General features: G+C 47.4%; 2 protein-coding genes across 5 annotated transcripts; both read right to left on the bottom strand.

The window, feature by feature from the left end:
* Positions 1-483: 483 nt before the first annotated feature.
* On the bottom strand, positions 484-17,359 carry CHST4 (carbohydrate sulfotransferase 4). 4 transcript variants are annotated; one of them, XM_032701600.1, is made up of 5 exons: positions 17,347-17,359; positions 10,249-10,570; positions 7,594-7,659; positions 6,849-6,921; positions 484-2,247 (listed from the first exon to the last, which is right to left on the bottom strand). In XM_032701600.1, exon 5 carries the CDS (start codon positions 2,232-2,234, stop codon positions 1,056-1,058), a length of 1,179 nt encoding a protein of 392 aa, XP_032557491.1. In that variant the 5' UTR covers positions 2,235-2,247; positions 6,849-6,921; positions 7,594-7,659; positions 10,249-10,570; positions 17,347-17,359; the 3' UTR covers positions 484-1,055. The 4 variants fall into 4 exon arrangements, with proteins under 4 accessions (XP_032557491.1, XP_032557489.1, XP_032557490.1 ...); XM_032701598.1 differs by lacking the exons at positions 6,849-6,921; positions 7,594-7,659; positions 10,249-10,570; positions 17,347-17,359 and adding an exon at positions 11,450-12,358 and having other exon boundaries at positions 484-2,434; XM_032701599.1 differs by lacking the exons at positions 6,849-6,921; positions 7,594-7,659; positions 10,249-10,570; positions 17,347-17,359 and adding an exon at positions 5,496-5,587 and having other exon boundaries at positions 484-2,434.
* TAT (tyrosine aminotransferase) lies at positions 12,470-22,149 on the bottom strand. The gene is made up of 12 exons (XM_032701597.1): positions 21,975-22,149; positions 20,114-20,356; positions 19,829-19,933; positions 18,998-19,065; positions 18,459-18,617; positions 18,154-18,292; positions 17,574-17,626; positions 17,055-17,207; positions 16,117-16,245; positions 15,592-15,675; positions 13,890-13,988; positions 12,470-13,138 (listed from the first exon to the last, which is right to left on the bottom strand). The coding sequence occupies exons 2-12, from the start codon at positions 20,346-20,348 to the stop codon at positions 12,995-12,997; spliced, it is 1,368 nt and encodes a 455-aa protein (XP_032557488.1). The 5' UTR covers positions 20,349-20,356; positions 21,975-22,149; the 3' UTR covers positions 12,470-12,994.
* Positions 22,150-23,486: the final 1,337 nt, after the last annotated feature.

Here is a 23,486-nt window from a genome sequence, read left to right as displayed (position 1 = left end):
AATTTACATGTGAAAGAGATGTTTAGGAAGAGGTATTTGTAGGCATTTCACTCCTCCCCAAGTCTGGTCACAAGTTTTTTCTCCTTGTCTTCTAGAACACTGTTAAAACCAGGTAAAAATAATTCTGTTGTTCTGGTTTGAGCTACATATTCCCATTGGAGGTGGGAGAATGGCATCTCCAATTGTGCCATGGGTTTCTTCAGTCCACTCCCATAAACCTATCTTCCAAGTCCAGTATTTATACCAATGGAATCTGTGTCCTTACCTTGTCTTTAGGATCTCAACCTTACCATGAATTCCACTGTCACACATACGGACTGTGAAAACTCATGGGGTACAACTATTCTCAGGTTTGAAAGCTAAAAGACAGAATTATTTCAACTAAAAAAATAAAAGACAGAATTATTTCAACTAAAAAATAAATGGATTCATATAATCCCAGAAATGGATCCCCACATGCAAATCCAAGAGTTTTTATTTTCAACAATAGCAGGTTTATTCCATTTTCCCATTATACAGTAAATGAACACAAACATTTTCCCAACACTGCCAGCAAGGCTGGATACCCAGGCAAAGGAATGGAGCAAAAGGAAAACTGGGCTTGAAAGCTCAACTGTTCAAAAAAAAAAAGCATCTTTCCAGAAACCAAATGTTGGTCATCCTTCTGGCATGACATGTCCCATGTGGCAGCATGACAAATAATGTTCTCTCTATTCAGCTTCCTTTTATATTTCCTCTTCCTTTGCAGTGCAATTGCTTCCATGTGGGGGGGTCGAGTTCTGCTATCTGGTCCCACTGCTTTGCTAGTCTGTATGCTCCAATCTAAACATACTTATTTGGAGAACAAACTTGCATTACTTCAGCCTCCATTGTGGCTGAGTCTCCAGGGGCCTTAGAGAGCGACCCTGTGCTGCTGAGAGCTCTTGTGAATGCAGTCAGGATTCCTATGTTACCTGTCCTTGCAACCATGCATATCCATGCACATGCTCTTACACTTCTATGCCTGCACCTCTGTCCTCTTTTGTTCTAGTGGACAGTTCTGCCCTCTGCAGCCTTCAGAGAGTAGGTACAGACACCAGCTCTTCTGCCTTCAGAGTTTGATACTCAGAGGAGTTCTGGGCAAACAAAAGATCCAGTGACATATTTTTTTGCTCTTCTTCAGATTGAACGAGCCGATAGCCCAGCAAGTCCATTGCATCCTTGCACACTTTTTGCACTTTTTCTATTTTCTGGAAGGGAAGTGTCTCCCTCCAGGCCTGAGATACTCTCTGTGCATCTCTGGACCCAATTCCAAAGGCCTGTGCTCCGAGACCCTTCCCATGAGTGATGTTGTGCACCCACTTCTGAAGTTCTGGTGTGAAATGTAGTTCTGCAAACCTATACATCTGAGCAGCCCTTGCCAGAGGGTCTCTGACAATGTCTTCATAGCGAACCAGCAAGTATCTGTCTTTCAGGAAGCTGGGAGCGGCCCGAATTCCTGCCTTATAAATCTCAACATGACTTCTGCAAATTACTTGCATTGTGTTGTAGGGCCCCATTTCACCTTTTGTCCTCTGAGCCCCCACAATAATGTTACTGTCACGTTTCAGGTCTGCCACTGTATTCTCACGGGACCTGAACACAGCCCGGGGATCACGGACCAAGTGAATAATTTTGATGTTCAGGGATGGATCGGTGAGAAGGGGGTAAAGGACTTTCAGGTCAAAGAATCGAACCTCCTTGATGGCAACATGGCTGTAGGTTTTACAGGCTTCCTCCACCTTGCTGAATGGGTACTTGCTACAGATCTTTTTGCAATTGCCTGCAGTGATTATGTCAGTGCGATTGAACAAGTCGCAGGCAGGTGGGGAGCACAAGGCTCGGCTTGTCTCCCACTGAAATAAATCGGACTTTTTCTTCTGGCTAGACATGTAAGCATCAAACACAGACATGTCACACAGAAAGACCGACCTAACTAAGTCCCGCACTGCCATGTGTAAGACTTTGGCACTGTTCTGGTACATCTTAACCCAGACATGCCATGCGGGCTCCATCAGGTAGAAAACGCTGGGGTGCTGGCTGAAGATTTGCCCAGTGAAGGAAGATCCTGATCGCCAGGTGGAGAGAATGAGGATGTGGACTGGAGAAGGTTTTTCTTCCATGGGGGAATTGTTGCTGCAGGGCAGGAAGTGGATCAGGAGGAAGGACAGAACTACCAGGATCAGGAGCACATACACTCTTCTAGACTTCACCATGGTTGCAAAGGACCTGCAGAGACAGAGGAAGTTCAGCATCACAGGATCACAAAGAAGGCAGGATGTGGTGCATCAGGCTCCTGTGGATTTCTTTGTAGGCACGGGGTTTTAAAAAGCTGTCACAATACCAATGACATTGTGACAAACACTGCACAAGCCGTCTTTAAAAAGGACATAAGTTCTCCAGGGCTGGAGGTTTTCTGTAACAGAAACACAATTTATCAGTAAGTTTGTCTAATGTTGTCAGTAAGTGTTGTCTGGTGCTGTCCTAGAAGATATTGAAAAGCTTGTCTGCATTTTTATTGATGTTTAAGAGCTAGTTGAGTGCATTGAAATAAGTCCATACACACAAATGTGTACTTCATGTACACAAGCCCTGCAGACATGATCTGAGCAATTTTTATGAAGAAAAGATGTAAAAAACCACTTTTTTGTGGAGAATTCAACAGTTCCACATTGTTACTTTTAAACACTTGCTCTGACCACCATTTACAATTATTTTAATGCCAAAACACTGTAAACATACAATATAGGTTTCAGGGTTTTTTAATTATATTCTTTTTGAAATTTTGGGAAACATTTATTGTCACCACAGGCAAAAACTCACATACCAAAGGAAGTAATTTGGCACTGTGATAAATCCAAGCACAACAATATCTCCTCCACAGATAAAGCATCGCAAGCAATTTTGCTAGAAAGGCCTACAAGTGTAGGCAGGCTTAACTGCTTACCTGCCTACTAGCCCACTTCTTAGCCTAACTCCTTTTTAAAGACTGTCTTGCTACTCTTCTTTCCCACCCCACTCATTCCATAGGTCTTGTATGAGAAGAGGTACAATAGATTGTGCTAATTGAACTCGAAATTCTGCCCAAAGCTGGCTCCTTGTTTCTCACACTAAACCTCTGTTTTAAAAAGTACATTAAAGGGTGCTCTGCCAACTGCTCCTGTCTTGTGCACTCTCCTTCCCTCCCCCAGCAGTGCCTGACTGTGCCTCAAATACAGAGGAGTGCTCGCAGCACTGGCCACACTGGCCAAATTTGCATGGGGGTGCCTCCTCCTATTATTTCAGTTCCTCTAGTACTGATGTTTTAGATTTTCAGGTACAGTCACTGCTGTTAACCAACTAGGAACTCATCTGTCCCTCCAACATACATGCATAAATTGACTTGTTTATCTAAGCTATCTGCTGTGCATTGTTTTGAGCTTAGGGTTTATAAGGCAGCAATTATAATTTTTCAGAGCCAGGACAATAACCAGCCCAATGAGTAAGCCTGGTTGTTGCCAGCAAGTGCTACCACAATATGAATTTTCCTTTAGTAATGTCTTGCAAGGATAGGGCTGTGCATTTAGTGAGTGACCACATGCTTCTGGTCTCCTGGACAAGAAGCCCACTGATTTTTTTGGTTACACAAATGGCCTGTACTGTTCAGGTCTGACGATAAGCTGAATCAGGTCGGTATTTGGACCAACCCAGGAAAAGCTGCAAACAAAGAGTGTTGTAAAAATCAGTCACTTATCAGCTTCCTCCTTGCAAATACAATGCAAGGAATACAGTAGTGTTTACCAAAAGTCCTGGTTTCCAAATTAACTTTGACAATATCTCTTCCATCTGGCGCGATTAATATTGTTACTCTAACTCCTCACAGAGTTCCTGGACTTCAGCCAGAAGTTATTAATCAAGAAAACTCTGTTGAGCAAACATGAACACTGGCATGAAAATGCACAGGCAGATTTAAAACCACAGAAATAATTATTTCTATGGGAACTTGCATGCAAATAGTCTGAGAATGGATTTGGTAGGGATAGCTGCATGTTTTAGGCATTTGACAGAGTATGCAGGCCATTCCTGTGACTGTTCTTGGTAGAAATGACCTCGTGTGAGGCCACAGCCTCAACAGCTTCTTCACTCTTATACAAGAAATAGTGATGATTGTTGCCCTGACAAGTCTGTTCCGCAGAGGGCAGAAGGACTGAAATGACTTGTGTGCCTGGTGAAGTGGAATAGAGTAGCAGCAAAGAACAGTAGAGGTTGTATCGTACCTTCCCTAATATGGTATGAAATACCATACCTAGAAATACTAGTTACGTAACCTTATTCTTCACCACTGCATCTCTCAATCATGGCAGCTGGGATATTTCTAAACTAAGGTCTAAACATTTTCCCCACAGCAAACATCCAGAGTCACCAGGGATTCAGTTAATTTCATATTGCAAAAGTGAAAATATGAAGCTCTCATAGAGCTGCTGAGTAAAGGTCAGTCCAGAATGATTGAGACAATCTCAACTGCAGAACAAAAAAAAGGCACACTACTACTGTGTGCTGGCAGAGAGATGAGCCAGGATTTGGCTAAGAGCAGAAAGAATAGGAAGAATCTCAAGGTACAGAGGATGACGTACAGGAACTACTGAAAAAAACGACAATCCAGTGTCGTTGTGTTAGTCTCCCACAGCCAATGTATGAGAACACAAAGAACTGGGATCTGCCTGCCTGAGCAGCAGAGTCTCAAAAAAAAAAAAGAAAAAAAAAAGCAGAGTTTTATGCTTTTCCAAAAAAAGACACAGGGACCTTGGAAAATCTTGATCCTGGCAAAGAGCAAGCATTACAGAAAGCAACAAGCAGCCCAAGGGAAATCTACCCATCAAACACACTCTGAGCATTGGGTGGCCTGTTCCCAGAGTACAAAGTTTGTGGTATTGAGAGGCATGTCCCCAGGGTTTGTTGAATCTATACATGCCTGGGGTGGGTGTGAGATAGCCCAAAATATCTCGTGCAGTGCAGACTGATGTTAAGTGCTGTGCCAGTGTGGGGGAGTTCTCCAGACCTGTACACATTCCCCATTGCTGTAGTGGCAGCAGTATAGCAAAGAGGATCTGGTGCCAGGGAAGACCCAGGCACTCGTCTTTGATGACACTGATGGTTGCTCATAGTTTTTTCAAATGCTTCTTCAATTTGTCCTGGTCATCTTCTGCAGAATTAGAATTCATCTGCCCAGAGGAGAGCAGCTGGTATGACAATAAATAGTGGGAAAAGCTGAGCAAGAGCACTGAGAAGACAGCCTGCAGAAGCAGGAGCTACTCTCTAAGTCAGGCCAACAGCTTCTGTCTGCAGGAAGAATCGTAGCAATTTGCTGGCATCTCTATGTTTGCAGTGTTTTACAAAAGTTATCTCCCAGTTCAGGCTGCTGAGCATGAGCAGTGACTACAGTCCTGGGCACAAGAGCATCCACACCAGATACCAAGAAATGGTTGAAAATCTCTCACCTTAGCAAAGTCCTCTTGAAGCACCACCAGGCCTGATTCAAGCAAAGTTGCCCTCACACCCGTTCACTGCTGTGGTACACAGCCCTCTAGGCAGTCACACGAACACTCTGCCTATGTGCTGGGCTCTCATATACACGTGTTCTCAGCTCCCACCTACACCTGTGGCTGCTCCCTCCCGTCCCCTTCATTTGTGTACATCCCAGCTCTAAGAGTGACTGCTCTGCACTGCCCGCCTACTTTGAACAGCCTTAGACTAGAAAAGCTCCACCCTGCACTGAGCACAAAGCATCATACTGGAAGCTTATTTCAGGGGCTCAAATGACCAGGAACTGCTAATAAAGGAACAGGGCCAGAAAGTTTATGAAGGAGACTGAGAAGTGCTTTTAAGCTAAGTCCTGTTGCAAGCCCCCAGAGAGATGGCTCTCTATAAAAGGAGGAACAGGGATGTCTGTGGAGTGTCAGAGCTTGCCCACCAGGAGTGCAGAGACAAGGCATATTTTCCTACCATTGCTCTGGCTGCTTGTCATGTTATCAGCAAATGCAAATTCACATAAAATCTTTTTGTCTCTTCTCTGTCTGTGCCTTGCTTGAATTAAATATTTGGGGTGCTGGGGAAGAAAATTATGTGAAAGGAGAAGCTGTGGAAGGAGCAGCTGGACTTGGCCTGTTAATGATTCACAAAGGTGCTGGAGCTGCAGTGGGGCTGTGGCAGGTAAGGTAGTGAGCCAGGGCAGCACTGGGCTCAAGAAAAATACTACTGTGCAGAGACAATTGCTTTGGCTCATTCCTATTCCAGATCTTACAGTTTCTGTCACACAGTTTGGAGAAATGTAGACCTCCTCTTAATGGTGTCCCCTGTCCCCAAGGACATCATTGACATGCTCTTAGGGCAAGTGGAGTATAGGAGACAGCAGAAGCAAAATGTCTGGGTAAGGTTGGTCCTTCCAGCAAGAGAAACAACCCAAATGGGGCAGGTCATGTTCCCTTTCACTTGCTGCATTGCCAACACAAATGGTCAAGCCCTGGTAACCCTGGGCTGGGAAACAAGGTGAGAAGCTGGCAGTGGCCCAGGTAGGGCCCTGTAATGAACCATGCAATGTTTTGTACAACCTGGATTTCAGCTGTGTGTTCCCATGCCCTGCACTGACACCATCCGTAGGAAGGATTCACCTGTAGGTCATGAAGCGTTCAAAACCTTTGTAAAGGTCACACCACTTGAGTGGCTCTTCCTGAAGTGTTATTCCTCCCTGGCCAACAGTTGCATGAACAGAGATGTATCAAAATTTCTGTTCCAACTGTATGTAGTTTGCCTGAGGGTGTGTCTTTAACAGCTGATGAGAGAACAAGGCATACCTGGAGCAGTGAAACCGGCTCAGCTGTAAGGTTTGACTAACCCTTGTCTTCTGCCATCATCAAAAGCAGATGCCTAGGGGAGAGAACAAGAAACACATTTCCTCCCTACATGCTCTCTTGGCCTGAAGCCAGGGATCTGGAGTACACAACTCACCTCTCTGAACGGAATTGTCCAAAATAAACTAGTGAATGATGCCCTGGAAGTTCTTGTTCCTTTCTGTTGCCTGTGACAAGAGTGGAGGGTGATGCTTGTGTAAACACAGAAGCTGTCTAAACTCGGTTCAGATTAACCTTGTCTTTGCATTTGACAGCACCTAGATCTTTTTTATATTCACTTCTCCAATCATGTTTTGAATTCAGATACTTTTGACATCAACAAGATTTCCTGGCAACAGAGGTACATTTGGCTGCATGTTGTGAGAACTACTTTCCCCTGTTTTGAACCTACATATGAAAACTGTTTTTGATATTATCACATTTTTTTTTAATCAAGAGAGACAACGAATAATTTCTTCCTATTTGTAGTCTTCAAGCTATTCAAGATTTTAATATCTGCTCTTGTATGCCTCGCAGAACAGTTCATACCAGGTTGATAACTAAAGCAGCTCATGGGAATCATGCTGTGGATGTCTCTGTGTCTTTTAGGTATATGTTGGGATGATTCACATTTTCTGCATCCCAAAGGTTACAACACCAGGGAGCTGCTGGAAGAGTCAATGCTATGACTGCACTGGTGAATGCTTACCACAGAAAGATGTCTCCCTTTCAAAGGAGAGGGAGTTCAGTTGCTTTCTAGCTGACACCACTAAAGCTGCAAAGGAAAGATGGAAATTTATGGCTCTGCAAGACTGAGTGTGACAGAAAGCTGGGATGTGGCTGCTCACACAGAGGCTATGTACAGTCTCCTGTGCTGGTCACTGGGTTCGAGTACTGTTATATTGTTGTGTTTTGAATTGCACAGTCAAAACTCTGCTCCTTGCAGAAAAGAAACCTGACAGTCATCTAAAAAAAAAAAAAACCACACCAACCCAAAACTCTGTGTCAATTGCTCATCATTTTCATCTGGATAAAGGCAACAGAGTGGAACTCTGGCTTTAGGAAAGAACTTTTTTGGTAGAGATGCTCTATACAGTCACCCTGGTTGCTTAAGAATTCATCATTCATAGAGGATGGAAAGAAAATGCAGCAGTGAGGCAAGCCCCAGAATCCATAGAAGCAGAGCTGCAATGTCTATGCTAAACTCCAGTCAGAGCAAGTTTTTTTCTGAGCCAGAGCAGATCTTGCCCCATACGGCTTCTAGAAAAAGGAAGAATGAGACAAATGATTGATGTGATGTCCTTTATGAGGCATCTCTCCAAGGACAGGCTGGTGTGCTTCTGCACTGAAGTTGCTATGGCCTTTTCCTTGTGTTAGAGATAAGTTTTAAAGTTATATTTTTATTTAAAAGCAGTTTGAGATAAATAGATGTGTCTTAATTGGCACATAAGTACCCAAAGTTGCTGTAGGCAAGAGCAAGGATAGTGGCTGACCCCCTCCCTCTCTCACCCTGGGCGCAGTTGCAGTATCATTTATTGTTTTCATTGTAATATGGCATTCTAATATCAAGTGGTGGGAGAACAGGAAAATGGGAAAACATGAGAGAAAGCAAGAAAGAAGCTTGTGTAAATCAGGCTCTAAAAATGAGGTCACGTTATACTTTACCAACACATTACAGGAAAGAGAAAAATAGTAAGAAAAAAAGTATTTATTCAACTTTTGAATTAATTTCACTGGTCAGCTTCTGCCTTCTTTAAGTACATAGGCAGTCTATAACCAGAAATCAGCAAGGCACTGAATCTTAGAGCAGAACAGCTAGTTTAGGGTTGAGAGAAACAACAGCAATAAACAGACCTGAAGCACACAGAAGCTCACACAGTGCACTGGAGCACAGAAGATCCCATGCTAGCACCAACTACTTCTGCCAGGCATCCAGGAAATAAGTCATTTAGATCATTGACAGCACCTATTTGCTCTGGCAAAGCTTCAGGGAACACTGACCCAAGTCAAATAAGAAAACCGAAGACAATACACGACAAAGCAAAGGGCTGGTATAGATCTGGGCTCCCAGCACTGTGATAGCCTGTGCCTGACAGCCAAACCATGAGAAAGATCCCAGTGCTTCTGCCCCCTAGGAGGCTCTCCCAGTGCTGGGGACACAGGCTGAAGGCCAGTATAGAAGATATAACCATAACCTTCTTCTGACCAGTTAAGCTTAGCTAGTTTTCGGGTGCCTTCCAGTGACTGGAACCCTGCTGAGGCTGTGTCTTTCATGGCTGTCCTGTCAATAGCAAGACTTTGCCTGCGCTGAGTCTTCCTTCTCCTGCAGAACTCCTCTGACCTCTCACACTCTGGTTTGCAAAATCCCTTCCAGTCACCTCAAGTATTGTTTCCCAGCCCACTGCTGCTGCCTCCTCTTACATCCACAGTCATGGTTACTTCTCATCCTCATGGAAGCCTATCTGTGCCTCCCTTTGCTGTGTGTCTTGGGTAATGCCACCAGAGCAAGTCAGCTCCTCTAGCCTCTGACAGGCCTGCACAGCCTGGGAGAACAAGGTTACATGCCAGCCCTCATGTACAAAGAAGTCTTGCATGGACTCCTTCCCCTGGGGTCCCACTCCCATGCGATGCTCATGCCTCACCTGAGCTCCCGGGCACGCTGGGCCCTGGGTCACCACAGCCTCCACCTTCATTCCCAGACTGACTCCCTGAAGCCATCCTGGGTCCAGGTCAGTGCAAATCACATCTTCCCACTGCAGGTGTACAGAGTGGCTACGTGCTGGTGGAGAGCAGGCCAATGCAGACAAGTTCTTGCAGCCAAAAGCCATGGCCCCAAGGCAGAAAGACCCTCAAGGACCCCTCTCTTCTACAGCCCTGCTGGAAGCAGCCAGGGCTGCTAGAAGAAGGAGTGGGTGAAGCCAGGGGCTGGGCTGCATTCAGGTTCCTAAGGCACCTGGGGGAGCTGATGGCATCACTGCTGGCAGGTGTGATTTGGCCCTGCTTGCCAGCAGTGCTGAACCCCACTGCCAGCCTCTTCGGAAGCTGAGGACTAGAACACTTCACCTGCATTGGCCCCTGAGCTGAGAAATTCCTTCCTTTCCCAAGAAGAGCACTAGGCACAAAGTTGCCTCTCTGCCTAGGTCCCCATGTCTGAGGTAGGTCACTCTCCTCCTAAACACGGCCAGTGCAGACAGCACAGAAAAGAGCAGAAGCACACTGCAAGCCTCTGCCAGGGTGTACCACTGGTGCTCCCCAGCTAAGATAGGGAGGATGGCTGTGCATCAGTGTGTGAGCTGGCAGAGGCAGGATGCAGGGACAAACACAAAACCACAGATGAAATACAGAGTAAATTTATTTCCATTACCTCACCAACCAGAAGATTCTCAAAGCAGTACCCAAAGCCAGAGGCACACAAACAGGGATGCCACCACTGCGGAGCCTGGTCCTTGCTCAAGGGTCACCAAACCTGCTGTTTTCACCTGCATATCAGGGATTATTGCAGGCGTAGTTTACCACTGATATTTGATCTTTACCACAGCAGAGCAGGAATCCTAAGCATGTTCAGTGGGGTGCTTCTCAGCCTATCACAGGCCTGTGTTATCTAAACACAGATGTACTACTCATCAAACACACAAGGCTAAACAACAACTAGTACCATACACGTGTTTTTCTACACCTCACCTCAGCTGCAAGTCACTTGGATTTATTTACAATCCTCCTCACCAATCTTCCGTTACTTTCCCACCATCAGTCATAAGGGCTCTCAGGGAGTTCTACTAAAGCCCTGCAGACCTTGTCTAAGCATCTGCAAAGAGCAGCTTCAGGACAGTGTCTTGACTTCTTCCTTGGTCTCATTGCTGAAGGGGTTTTCTTTGGCACAAAGCATCTCCAAACACCAGCTTAGGCCAGTCTGTATGGCTGGCAGGGTGCTCTAGGCTACACCCACATTATGACGCAAAGCATCTGTGAGTATAATACCTGAAAAACGATACCAGCACATTTGTGGTTTAATGCTAGTTTGCTATTGCATCCGGGAAAACTTAGGTGTGGTCAAAAGGCAGTGTTGTGTTTGCAAAAGATGGCAAAAGAGGATGTGGCCTTGAGAAATCGAAATATATTGAATATTCTGAGGTATGGCTCCCTCAGCATCCCAGGCCAAATGCTACTGGGTCAAGAAGAAATAGAATCAGGTTAATTATTGCAGAACATTTGCATGTTAACAGACACCTCTGAGAGGACTCTGAAAGGAAAGGGGTTCCTAAAGGGAGAGTGATCTCAAAGGAGTGGCTTTCTCTAAAAGCAGGACCTGTTCATTAGTAATGGGGATTAAAGCCACAGAATCTAAGACGTGTGGAGAAGAGTTCAAGGAAACAGATGAAACTTGACAGCTGTAGTAGATGCAAGATGGCATAACAATGCAGAAACATCATGCTATAAAGGTCTCTTGGCCCTTCACATACCATTCTACTTATTATTTGTCAATGTTTAATTTTATGCAGCTCTGGTCATTTGGCTCTATTTAGAGGTCTAATGGCATGAAATCTCTGATGCTGTGTACTACTCACCCACAGTCCCAGCTTCCCTCTCTTTTTGTTCTGGGATTACTTTCTTTGAAGGGAACAGATGTAGCATGGACACAGCTCACATGTCAAAGACCTTTTCATATACTGCTATCTTTCTCATATAGATACCTCCCCTCTAATGGACTATTGGTACCCAGATTTTGTACTGGGCAAGGTAAGGGGAGACAGTGAAATGCCTACAGAACCTGTCAGGTCTGGCAGTGTGTGATCTAGAGCTAGTTCATTTTCCTGTCATTGGTGATGCAGGGTTGACCCGTGAATCCCAATTCTGCAGGAGGACAGGTGAGCAGAGCTGAAGGGGACAACATGAGGCACTCTGCAGCTTGCCCCTCTGTCAGTTCCAGAAGTGGCTCCCAGGCAGCTCACCAGGACACGTACTCTGATGGGTGTTATCACCTCCTCTTGTTTCCACCGAATGAACAGATACCAGGCCACAATTTCCTTAGTACTTTAGGGAGCTGATGTATTTGGCAATCAGTAACCCTGCCCCACTGGCGTGTCACAAACACCCTGTACAATATGAGCTATGGGGTTCCACCCCATGATTCACCACTACAGCAGGAAATGTGTGGCTGCCCCAGCCTTGAGTACTTAGGCACCAGCACCCAGCATGGCTGGCTCTGGTCCCAGGGGCAGCTGCCTCTCCAAAGCAGTTGGCACCAGCACCCCCTGCTCTGTTGGGGTCCATGGTGGGGGGGCTGTGAGGGCCAAGGAGCAGGTGCAGACAGGACTGTTCTGTGGGGAGCAGCCAGGCTGGCACAGCGAGCTGTCTTGGCTCCAGTCTGTGCCAAGCTTGCAGGGCCCATCCTGCCCCCAGGCCTGATGGGTTTCTTTGGGGGTCTGAGGCACTCTCACCATGTCCATGCTGGCACACAGGATGGCTCTGGGCAGCCAGTCACAAGGTGGGGATGGTTCCTGGGGCACTGCAGCACCATGGGGCGAGCAAGGGTGACACACATGGTGACCGAGCTTGACCTGGTGCAGCAGGAGCACAGTGCAGGATTGACATGTCAGAATCTTTATTAATAAAAAAAGTTACAATAACTTACTCCCTTTGTCACACAAAGGGCTCAGTATAAAGAGCTCTGGCCTCCTAAGGTAACACAAGTAACTGAGAGGTGGGTACTTTTCTCTTATCCTCTGAGACAGTGGCCCCAAGGGTAAGTATGGCCAGCACAGGAGCCACAGGTCAATGGGGCCTTTGCCACAGGGGCTGGCCCAGGAACAGCCTTCTGCCTCTGCCTGCAGCTGGTTCACAGGCAGCACAGACCACCACAGGTGCAGATGCTGACTATATGGAGACCAGGGGGACTGGATGCGAGAGGGTGTGCAGGCTGTAGTGGAGGAGGAGAGGAAGTGGCGTCTTCTTCCCATAGTGCTGAGGCTCTCTGGAGCACAAAAACTGATGCAGCAAGACGGTGGCTGCTTGCAGGCAGGGGGATGTGGGGCTGGCTGGAAGCAGCCTTGCCTGCCTGGCTGCTGCCTCACACAAGGTCTAGCCTGACAGAGGCAGGAGGCCAGCTGTGGCTATTTGTCGCACTCGAGATCCTGGGCTCCCTCAGCACCCTGGTAGTGCATCTCACAGAACTCCTGAATGCGACTGCAGGCCTCCAAGATCATCTCCTCAGGCATGGTGATCACCACTCGGAAGAAGTTTGGGTACTCAAAGCACTGAAAGAAGAAAAGATGAAGCTGGCAGATTGCCTGGGGTAGTGCTGTAGTTTCAGAGACCTGCCTTGGGGCCATGTGCTGCATCAGCAAGTGAAAATGGTTAGTGTAAGACAGCAGGGCTGGGCTCATGCTCCCTTAGACTGTTTTTTTTTTTGTTTGAAGCAAATCTCCTGCCTGCGTCTGTGTAGATGTGCTGCTGTGAGGGTGACAGGCCCAAGAACTCTCTGTGTGGACTGTGCAGACCCAGGGAATGGACTGAGAGGAATTAGTGAAGGAGAGGGCTGGAGAATATTTAAGACACTGTCCACATCCAGTGCTGGAAATGGAGCAGGAAGAAGGTGAACACAGGGCACAGATGTTCTCAGCCTGCCTTGTGCCTACAAGGGCTGGGGGCTGCAAACAGGCTAAGGAAAGGAACGTAGTGGGAGCAGCCCCAGGTCTCTGAGGGAGCCCCTTCAGCAAGAAGGTGTGGGGGTACACAGAGTTCAGGGATACAGCTCTGCCAACTTGAGCAATACAGAGCAAGCCTGGAGCTGGGAAGATCCTGGCAGCCTGACTGAGAGCTATGAGCCAGAGACTGCCACACACAGCACCTGGAGCAGCAAGTCAGCTCATACACACTACTGAAGATCATGGACACAGCACACACAACTCCCAGCCTGCCCTCAGAGCTCAGGGATGCAAAACCCTGCAGCTTCTCCTGCCATGCTTTGGACCTGCAGCTCCCTGGGGCGCTCAGTGTGAGGCTCACCGTGGCTGGCAGGCAGAACACAGACTGCTCTGAGATGAGTCGCTCGGTGAACTCCACATCATTTTCAAACTCCGGGAAATGCTCCATCTCAATCTCGACCTGCAGCAGAGGGATATAACATGGCAATCAAGGGCACCAAAACTATCCACAGTGTCCTTGTTTACACACATGGCCCAACAGCTTCCCAATCAAGTGCAGCTGTCTGCCCTCAATTTTTTGGGCTGACTTGAATGTAAGATACAAACAGAAACATATCAATGAAAGCTGGGCTTGTCAAGAAGCCTTCATCAACTACCTAAAGCTGGAATTTCAGTTAAGCACAACTTCAGTAAAAAGCACCTGATGGCAAAGATACAGTAACCAATTAGAAGTGAAAAGGAATAAATAAAACATTGAAAAAGAGCTTGGTAGAGAACTTAATATAAATTAACGATTCTGTCATGCAGGAAATCCATATGGTAAGAAAAAGACAAACTAATGTTTTGGTTTAAAAAAAAAATAAAGATAGTAAGGTATATAATATCATGAGCAAAATAAATCCTTGTAGAATTATATGAAAAATTTAAAATTATATGAAAATGTGATAATCTTCAATAAATATTTCTGTTCTGTATCTGGAAAGAAGGCAGCTGTCCATCTGTCAGTTAAAGACAGTGCTATGCTGGCCATTCATTTATAGAATTCTAGAATGATTTGGGTTGGATGGGACCTTAAAGCTCATCTAGTTCCAACCTCTCCAGTGGGCAGGGCTGCCACCCACTAGATCAGGTTGCTCAGGGCCCCATCCAGCCTGACCTTTATAACCAAAAATTATTTTAAACATCTCATGAAAATATTGTTAAACACATAATTTGCGAAACAATTTGCATGCAGAAGTTCTGAAAGAGTTGGTAGGAAAAAATATACCAGATGATCTAGTTTGAAATAAATGTTCAGCTACTGCAGAAATATAATAGGTGTGAAAGAGTCTTAGAGCTGTGCCTCTACACAAAGAGCATGAGCAGAATGACCTTTGTAGCTCTGGGTAAAACTGGAAATAAGTCAACTGATAAGGATTTCTCTATAGAATATGAGTGAGATATTGATATTGTAGTATTGATACTGATATTGTAGTATTCCCCAGTTCTAAGCCCACGTTTTAAGATCTGACGAAAAACTGGAGACACCATGAGACAAAAAAAATAAAAGATTCAAAATGCGTTGAAGTGTCGTAAATGTCTCAATTGAGCTTGATGAGATGAAAAAGGAAGTTTTAGAATATTATAAAAAGTTAAAACAAACAGGCATGGTAAAAGGTAGAAAAAGAGGCAACACCATAGGCAGAAGACAACACATGCTACTATGAAGAAGGCTACATCTTCTACAAGAGGTATGAAAATCTGCCTTGTAGTGTAGAGGCTTTCCCTTGCCACTTGACTTCAAATCCAGGTAAAACAACATTGTCTTGCAAAGTACAAGTCATGGATCTCTGTGCAGGAGTAAGCAGATGAACTGTACTGGCCTCAGCTCTGTGACCAGTGAACAGCATATTGTGACCTTCTAAAGTGACATGGGGATGCATCTACTGCAGAGAGCAATGTGGAAATGCACATAGTAAGGGAGATCTGGTGCCAACTACCAATCTGAAACATCAACAAGCACTGGCAATGAGACCTATCGTGAATGTTGGTGGTCTGGAAACGGCACATCACTCCTCACTTACCATGAGGTACATGGCTCCAGAGGGCCGGACAGGCTGAAGGCCAGGGATAGCTGATAAGGCAGCATAGCAAAGGTCAGCATTGGACTGAAAAGCAAAAAAGAGAAATTTCAAAACAGGAGAAATTCCAGTAAACAGCTCAGCAAATGGAAGCCAAGCTCTGTACTGGGACTATAAGCAGGTTTGCCTACTGCAAACAAAGGCACAACAAATGTAAACAGCATGAGAGATCATGGCCTTGAGCACAGCAGGTGTTACTGAGCTGAGCTCAGCAAGTCAGTGCCTAATGCTACATTTATCCCCTGGGTCAGCAACTCCAGCTGCAGGGCTGGGCTGCCTGAAACTTATGTCAGCCAGTATTTCTGCCTCAGTTACAATGTCTCCCACTGGAATTTGATTTGTTGGGCTATCCTAGTCGCAGACAAAACTGCACCTCAAAGTGAGGTGGGGAAGGATGATGAGCTGGAGATATGACTCCCTCCAAACAATCCATGAACAAAACTTGCTGCTCTGTTACAGCCTGTTTACCTTGAGGATGCTTAGGGTGTTGTGGTAGAACTCAGGTGGTGTTCGGCGCAAGATGCGCTCCAGTGCTCCTTGGACAAGCGTGCAGGGTCCTAGGATCCTTTGACTCAGTCTTACAAGGCCATCCCTGATCTGAGAAAACATCATGACACAGCTCAGATGACGCTTCCCTTAAGGAAAGGAACAGCTTCAAGGCCCACTTTCTGTATTTCTACAGCTGTTCACACCCCTCTCTTCAGTGAGCATACAGAGCACTAAAGAACATTTGCTTGACTATGTGCCAGGTTTTGCAGACTATTTACAGTGCCGTTCTCTGTTCCTCATTTGCAGATTGTAATGCCAACAGAGAAAACCTTTGGAGCTTCCCAATCTGACTCAAACCAGGCTGGAATATAGATAATACAAATAAAGCCAGAGCTGTTCCAAATACCACTTTGCATTTCCCTTAGTTTTGGGCCCACAATGCACACTTTCAAAGCCAGGTAAGGACAATCAACATTAGCTTTTCTGCTCACTCATTTGGTCCTCTCTTCTCCCTCTTCTTCTGCAGAGAGCCTTCTAGGTGGAAAGGTCACTGCAGTAGATGGTTGTTCTTGTAACACAGCTGAAAAATAGCCAGATAAGGCACTGGCAGCACTGCAGGGTGCTTTGTGCTTACTTTTAAGAGAAACCATGTAAGAGCACATAGACATCACACATGGACAGCAGAAACAAGGAGTGTATTACAGTGTAGTGTGGTTGGAATGCCATGTCTGGGAGCAGATGGAGTAAGGAAGGGACATGAAGGGACTAAAGGTGCGTAAACACATGTAAAATCAATTCGGTGACACCGACGTGAGAGCAAAAGAGCAGTACCTGCCTGTATCAGTTAAAGACCTGATGACCCACACACTGAAGACTGCAAGTGTGTTGCCATGACAGCAACACTCAGCGGTTCTCACCTCATTACCAAAGATGTCTCTCCTGTCATGAATTAGGATCCAGCCCATCCGCCAGCCAGGGACTAGCCACCGCTTTGCCAAGCCACCACAGGACAAGATTGGCACATTGGTGCTGAGAGTTGCAATGGGTTCAAACTTGCAATCAGCAAACACCTGTGACAGGAGACTGTGTTAGGGCTGAACCTGCCTCTTATTGTGAGAACTGTTAGGGTGTGCATGAGACTTAACAAGAAAGGATGCAGGGAAGTGATGGGAAATTGATGGTGAAAGCTCACAGCTTCCAGATATGAACATCGGAAGTGCACTCACATAAAACCAAGCAGTTTGGGAAGAGGAAAGGAGCTGGACAAGAGAGGTAGCCCCAGGACTGTGTACCAAAGGACTGGGAGCTCCAGGCATGGACCCAGGCATAGGGGGGTGGAGCTGCCCCTCAACTCTGGAAACCTGGCTGTCATGGCCAAGGTGCATCAAAAAGGACAGGCAGCATTGGGGGTGCAAAGGACTGCAGCTGACACTCACCATGTCTCCGTAGATCTCGTCAGCAAGGATGGGCACGCACTGTCTGGATGCCACTGTGGGAGAGAGGACATTCAGCTTGGCCACCCTGCATCCTCCATGGGAACAGACTTGCCCTTTGCTACAGGGCCTGGCAGGGCTCTGAGGGAAGCTCTGTCTCAGGGCAGAGGGTTCCTCTCTTCCTCCTATAGACTGTTCATTCAGAAAGCCTAACTATTGGAGATCCCTGCCCTGGCTGAGCCTAGTACTGCTCCAGTCTGTGGGAACTGGCAGCACAGCCCTCCCTCTGTCAGGCCAGGGCTCAGGATGTACAGGACTCCTGTGAACACTCTCTCTGCAGAGCCAGAGTGAAGAAATGAGCAGTCCAAGCCACACAGAACTTTTGAGGAAGACACACGCTCTGCATCTTCTTGACTGCATAAGACTACACCCTTACACCAAGCAGGCCCTGATTTCTGAGGTGGAGTCAGTCATGAGGAGAGAAGCAAAGCCCTGGGCCATGGTACTGCAGTGACTGAGACATGGGCAATGTGGGCAGATACTGGATTGTAACCATGCCCCAGATACACACAGGCAGGCTTACCTGCCAGGATCTCCTGGAGATGGCTCTTGCTGAACACAGAGCCACAGGGGTTCGATGGGTTGTTCATAATGAGGCAAGCTGTTTTCTCATCCACCAGAGACTCCAAGTGCTCCAAATCAATTTCCCAGGCCTTCTCTGGCTAGTGAAGTAAAGAGAAGGGGAAGTAACAGCTGAGGAACTAGACTTGCCACATAGGGTGAGGTGTGCCAGGGCGTCCAGGGTTACTCACATCCCCTGGCAAGGCCAGGATATTTCTGAGAGGCAGAAATGTCAGGGCTGCCCCTTCCAGGCCTGCCACCACTTACCAAGAGGTTGTAAAATTTGACCTCAATCCCCATAGACAATGCCAGAGTCTTGTAGAGGGAGAAGCCAGGCCGTGGCACCAGGATGTTCTGGCCTGGGTTGGCCAGCACTGCCAAGGCAAGCTCTATGGCCTGGCTGCAGCCACTTGTTAGGATGACATCCTGCAAAGAGCAGAGAGAGAGGTCAGTGGGAAGCACAGCCACTCTGAAGTGCTCCAGACATGTGGGAGTGACACAACACCCAGGCTCAACTCTGACAGGTAGAGCATAGCCAAAAAGGCAGCACCAGAGCCTGACTGAAAGCATGAAACTTCCAACAGCTGGAAAGCCAAGCCTCCTTCTGAGGAGAGTGGAGGTGAAGACCTCAGGGAAGAGATGAGAGCAGCAGGAGGTGACCTTGGGGCAAGGCCATCAAAGCCTTCAGTCCCACAGCTGGGCAGGGAGGGAGAGCTGGGGCAGGGCTCCCACGCCCTGTGGTCTGGGCACAGGCAGCAGCACCCTGCCTGCACTGTGATGGGAGCGCCTTGGCTGGGCACCAGTACCTGGGCCTTCAGTGGTGCCTCTGGGCAGTTGTAGTACGCAGCCACAGCTTCCCGACAGGACTGGTAGCCTGAAAAAAGAGAAGCCAAACATGGAAGGGAGATTCTTACAGACTGTTTCTTCTTCTCACCCGTTTAGTGGTGTCCCAGGGTGGCACCTTCTTGGTGCTTAAGGCCAAGAAGGATGCAACCCCAAGGCTGGGCCAGGATGGCCAAGAGCAGGGACAGACCTTGGGCAGGGAGGCAGGCTCTGGCTCCAGCATGTCCTGGGGACAGAACTGACAGGAGCAGGGTGGAGGGTAACCAGGGAGTTTTCTGAGCCGGAAGAAAGCCATGCGCAATGACATGGCCTTCACTTTTTAGTGATGGCACTGGGGCAGCCCTTCCTGTCACCACGTGGAGAGTGAGGCAGGCATGATCTATGTGCTGTGTGCACTTTCAGCACGAGCTGCAAACAAGGCTCATGTTGTTGGTGAAGTCAGGGAGCCCAAGGGAAGTCCTGGATCAAGGCAGATCAGAAAGGAGCTTGGCTGCAACCCACGGCAGGGACACAGAGTTCCAAGCTCTTCTGGGTGCTTGAAAACCTGCTTGCTCCGATGGTTGGGGCAGCAAACATAGCTTCTGCAGGAGCTCTGGGCCTCAAACAGCTCAGACAGGAAAGGGCACTCAGGTGTATCTGGGCAATACACATATTTGTGTTTTCATGTCACTGCTAGTGAGGACAGCTGCAGGGTGCCAATGGAAGGATGTCTGTGGGCTCTGTATACCCGCTGTGTGGTAGGAGCTGGCACATGCCTTCATCCAACTCTCACAGGATGAACTTTGTCAACTTACCGACAGATGGAGCGTAACCGTTGCACCGTCCTGAGTCCAAAACCTCCTTCACAGCCCGTGTGACCTCATCATTTGTGGGAAGGTTTCCAAAGACCGTTGGGTCTCCTTTTCAAAGATTGAAAAAAATAGTAAAGTTTTCACAATCTGTGACAGGCACAGATCTGTGTGGTTGTCTGACCTATCCCTCAGTGTTTGCACAAACTTTGTGCTTCAGAGCCCTGCAATCTGCCAGCCATACAGTTTGACCACAATACCCAGAGGCTTCAGCCACAGGACTATGCTCACCTAAGGACAAGGAGATCAGAGATTTCTTTGGGTTGGGTTCCACCTTCATGGTGTCTACGATGGCTCGGACAGGATTGAAAGTCTTCTTTGACATTTCAGAAGCCCTGACAGCCCATCTTGGCTTCCGGCCCTTTGCCTTCCCAGGTGATATGGTGTTCCCAGTGCTCTTGAGATGAACGTCTCGCATAGGGGCATGGTCTCCACGGCCATTCACTTGGATCAGGTACGAGTCCATCCTGAGAACTGTCAGTGCAAAGTGAATTTCCTGGGCTTAATTAACTCATGTCAAACAAGGAATCTGTCCATTTGAGGATGCAGCCCAAAAGTAAAACTTCCAAAAGCTGTAAATTCTTACCTACTGCCTATGGACAAAGCAGCAGCAGCCAGTAGGGCTGTATTTTCACTGCCAGAGTGCAGTGAAACCCCATGCATAAGTGAGAGCACAATACAGCGGGAAAGATAAATGCACTTCTCTATGCCAGCTGCACCACTGCCCAGCACGGACCTGCTCTGCTGAGGAGGAGCAGGGCCCACTAAAGCCAGCAGCCAAGAGTTAGCAACATGTTGTAGTCACCGCTTGACTGCAGATTCAATATTCCATTGACAGAAGGACCAGGTCACCCCGTTCCTCCCCTCAGCAATCAACTTGCACACCTCAAGCTGCAACCACTAGGACTGGCCCACTGTGTGTGTTCACATCCAGAACGTTCCTCCAGTCTACAGACAGAAATGCAGCACTGTAAATCACATCTCAGCTGCCAAAATGGTAGTTCTTGTCCAATGCTATCAGGATGCACGGGACTGTGGCAAGGTAGAGGTTAGACACTTGCCTCTGCCAGCAGAGAACAGTCCAGCCCAGAGTGTCTAGATCAAAAGACAGTGCTTAGAAAATAGAGCAAGACTGGTATGGCCGAGAGGGAAATCCAGGAGGTAGCACTGCCCCAAGCAAAGGGCCTGTAGTCCCACCTGAGGCTGGGTAACAAGCAAGGCACAGCAGAGGAACAGCTGCCTTCAAGGCCCTAAAATGGGCACAAAAGTGACTTACACACCCCAGCATGCATACCCAGAGCATGAGCTAGACCCAGGCAGGAAAAGCCTTACGTACAAACCGCTGACAGCTCAGGGCTTTCTACCTACATGTGGGGGACAGGGCTCAGGGCAGGTATAGACCTCCTGAGACACAAAGTCCATTCTTGCTGATACTAGCACACCGCCTTGTAATCCTGCCACAAACTGCTTATGCTTTCTGTACTGTCTTATTTCTCTGTTCCATTGAAAGGCAATTCAGTGAACAGTGGCCCTTTCCTGAGGGTAGTTACTTAGCCCCAGACTTGTAGATATGCACAACACATCTTCCCCTTCCTTGCTACACAGACTGAGCCAGAAGGGTTGTAGTGTTGCCCGGTTCAGGCAGAATTTGCTAACTGAACAAATTTCTCACTGTTTCAATCAAGTTTGCACCTCGAGATGCCCCATCCTGCTACAGTTACTCTACTAGCAGTGCCTTATTAGACTGCTTACAGCAACTCAGGCTGATCTGACAAGGTCACAAAGCAAGACTTCAGCTTTTCTGTAGATTATACCTTCTAGGTTAGAAGAAAGGCAGCTGAAGAAATATACAGTGGATCTGCATAAAAAACTGAGCTTAGAAATGAGCCATATATCTCAGTTCAGTAACAGGGCTGAGTCCCAAATCCACAATCTATCCCAGCAGAGAATTTCACACCACCCTGCAACATGGTTCTCCCAAAAAGAGGAGCTGTAGACACAGGGATAGTGGATGCCTTCAGTGTAGGCAGCCAGGGAAGATCTCCAAACTTCTCCCCTAAAAGAAGCAAGGTACCAGAGCATAGCATTTTACCTTCTACAGTGTGGACAGGGAGACACCAACAAGCTTGGGGGTCCAGTCTCTAGTTTTCATCCAGGATAAATCCCTTTGAGAGGAAAGTCCTGCAAATTCTTGCCCATGAAATAATCCCCAAAACTGGGCGTTGGGACCAAATCGTTTAGCCATTGGCTCACAGAGAGGGCTGCTCTCTCCACCCAAAAATGACCTCTCCTCCCCTTTGCAACTGTCCTCACTCCAAACACCTGGAACATGCCTCTGCATTATTAACTCTTTCTGGGGGTGGCCTACGGGACACATTTTGGCTTCCAGGAGCACCTGGGCTGCTACCCTTTGGCACCACTTCCCTCAGTCCACAAGGACTGTTGGAAGCAAATCTGCAGAGTCCAAGTATTCCAGTGCTACCACCTTGTAATTCACTGAGAGTGGATTGATGGACCATAAAGCCTGAGGAAGCCATCAGTCTGTCCTGACTTCAAAGCTCTGGGCTCCAAATGCACCAGCTGAGGAAGGCCAGTTTGTGGCTTCATTACAATCAGGAGACATCTTCATCTATAGGCTTTAGAGAAGAGGGTACTTCCCTAGCCAGTGTTTTGGAGATACCAGGACCCGAAGGATTAAAAAAAGCTCAAGTTGTCATTGTTTTGGGTTTTTTTTGCCTTTTCCCTTTTTTTGGTTGCTGCAAGACCCAAGCAAACTCATAATTCTGGCAACCAGCAGAAATTATGCAATTCTTCCCTCTCTGACGGTACTGCAAAGCACAGATTACACCATTCCCAGAAGGGTCTATTCTGCTCAGTGATGTGAACCTATGCCTTCCTGTCTCTTGATTTCTGCAGGTCTGGGATTAATGAGGAGCATCTGCACCCTCCCTGTCTTCCAAGGACTGCTCTAAGTCTTGCCTTATTGCTGTGGCAGCAAATGACCAGAGTCTGAAGAGCTGCTCAGGGACAAGAGCCAATCTTTGGGTAAACAGACTGCTGATGCCTTCACTGAAGAGGCCAGCACTCAGTGTGATTTTTTTCCTGAGTGATTTTTTTCCATCTGCACCTGAGTGGGAGGAGGAAGGACCACTTGCACTCGACCCATGCTCACTACACCACCAGCAGTAAGGCTTCACCTCCCCGGGTGCAAAGCACTGGCCCCTTCCCTCAGTGCCAGGGCTGGGATGACACTACTGCAGAGCCATGACCTGCCATTGACCAGAGTGCTGCAATGGGCGCTGCTGAGGCCACAAAGGGGGACAGGGATTCAGGGCTGGATGCAGGCTGGGAGGTGGTGGGGTGCAGCCAGCAGGCCCAGCCAGGGTCCCTAGCCCCAGACTGGAGGGCAGGCCTCCCATGGGATTCACTCACAAGGCCTTTGGACAAGGAATAGCACCTTTCAAAAACCCTTCACAGAGAAACGTCATGTATTGAAGCTGCTTGGACTGTCTTCTGCTGAGGGCTGCAGAGTTTCTCTCTTCTTTTGACTGAAACGTGACATAAACAACCTTCAGAAATTCATGCAGACCCTCTCCAAGCACCT

The sequence above is a fragment of the Chiroxiphia lanceolata genome, chromosome 13, assembly GCF_009829145.1.
Source record: "Chiroxiphia lanceolata isolate bChiLan1 chromosome 13, bChiLan1.pri, whole genome shotgun sequence".
Classification (NCBI taxonomy): Eukaryota; Metazoa; Chordata; class Aves; order Passeriformes; family Pipridae; genus Chiroxiphia; species Chiroxiphia lanceolata.
The sequence above is the reverse complement of the archived record's forward strand: the minus strand, read 5'-3'. Positions and strand labels throughout refer to the sequence as shown.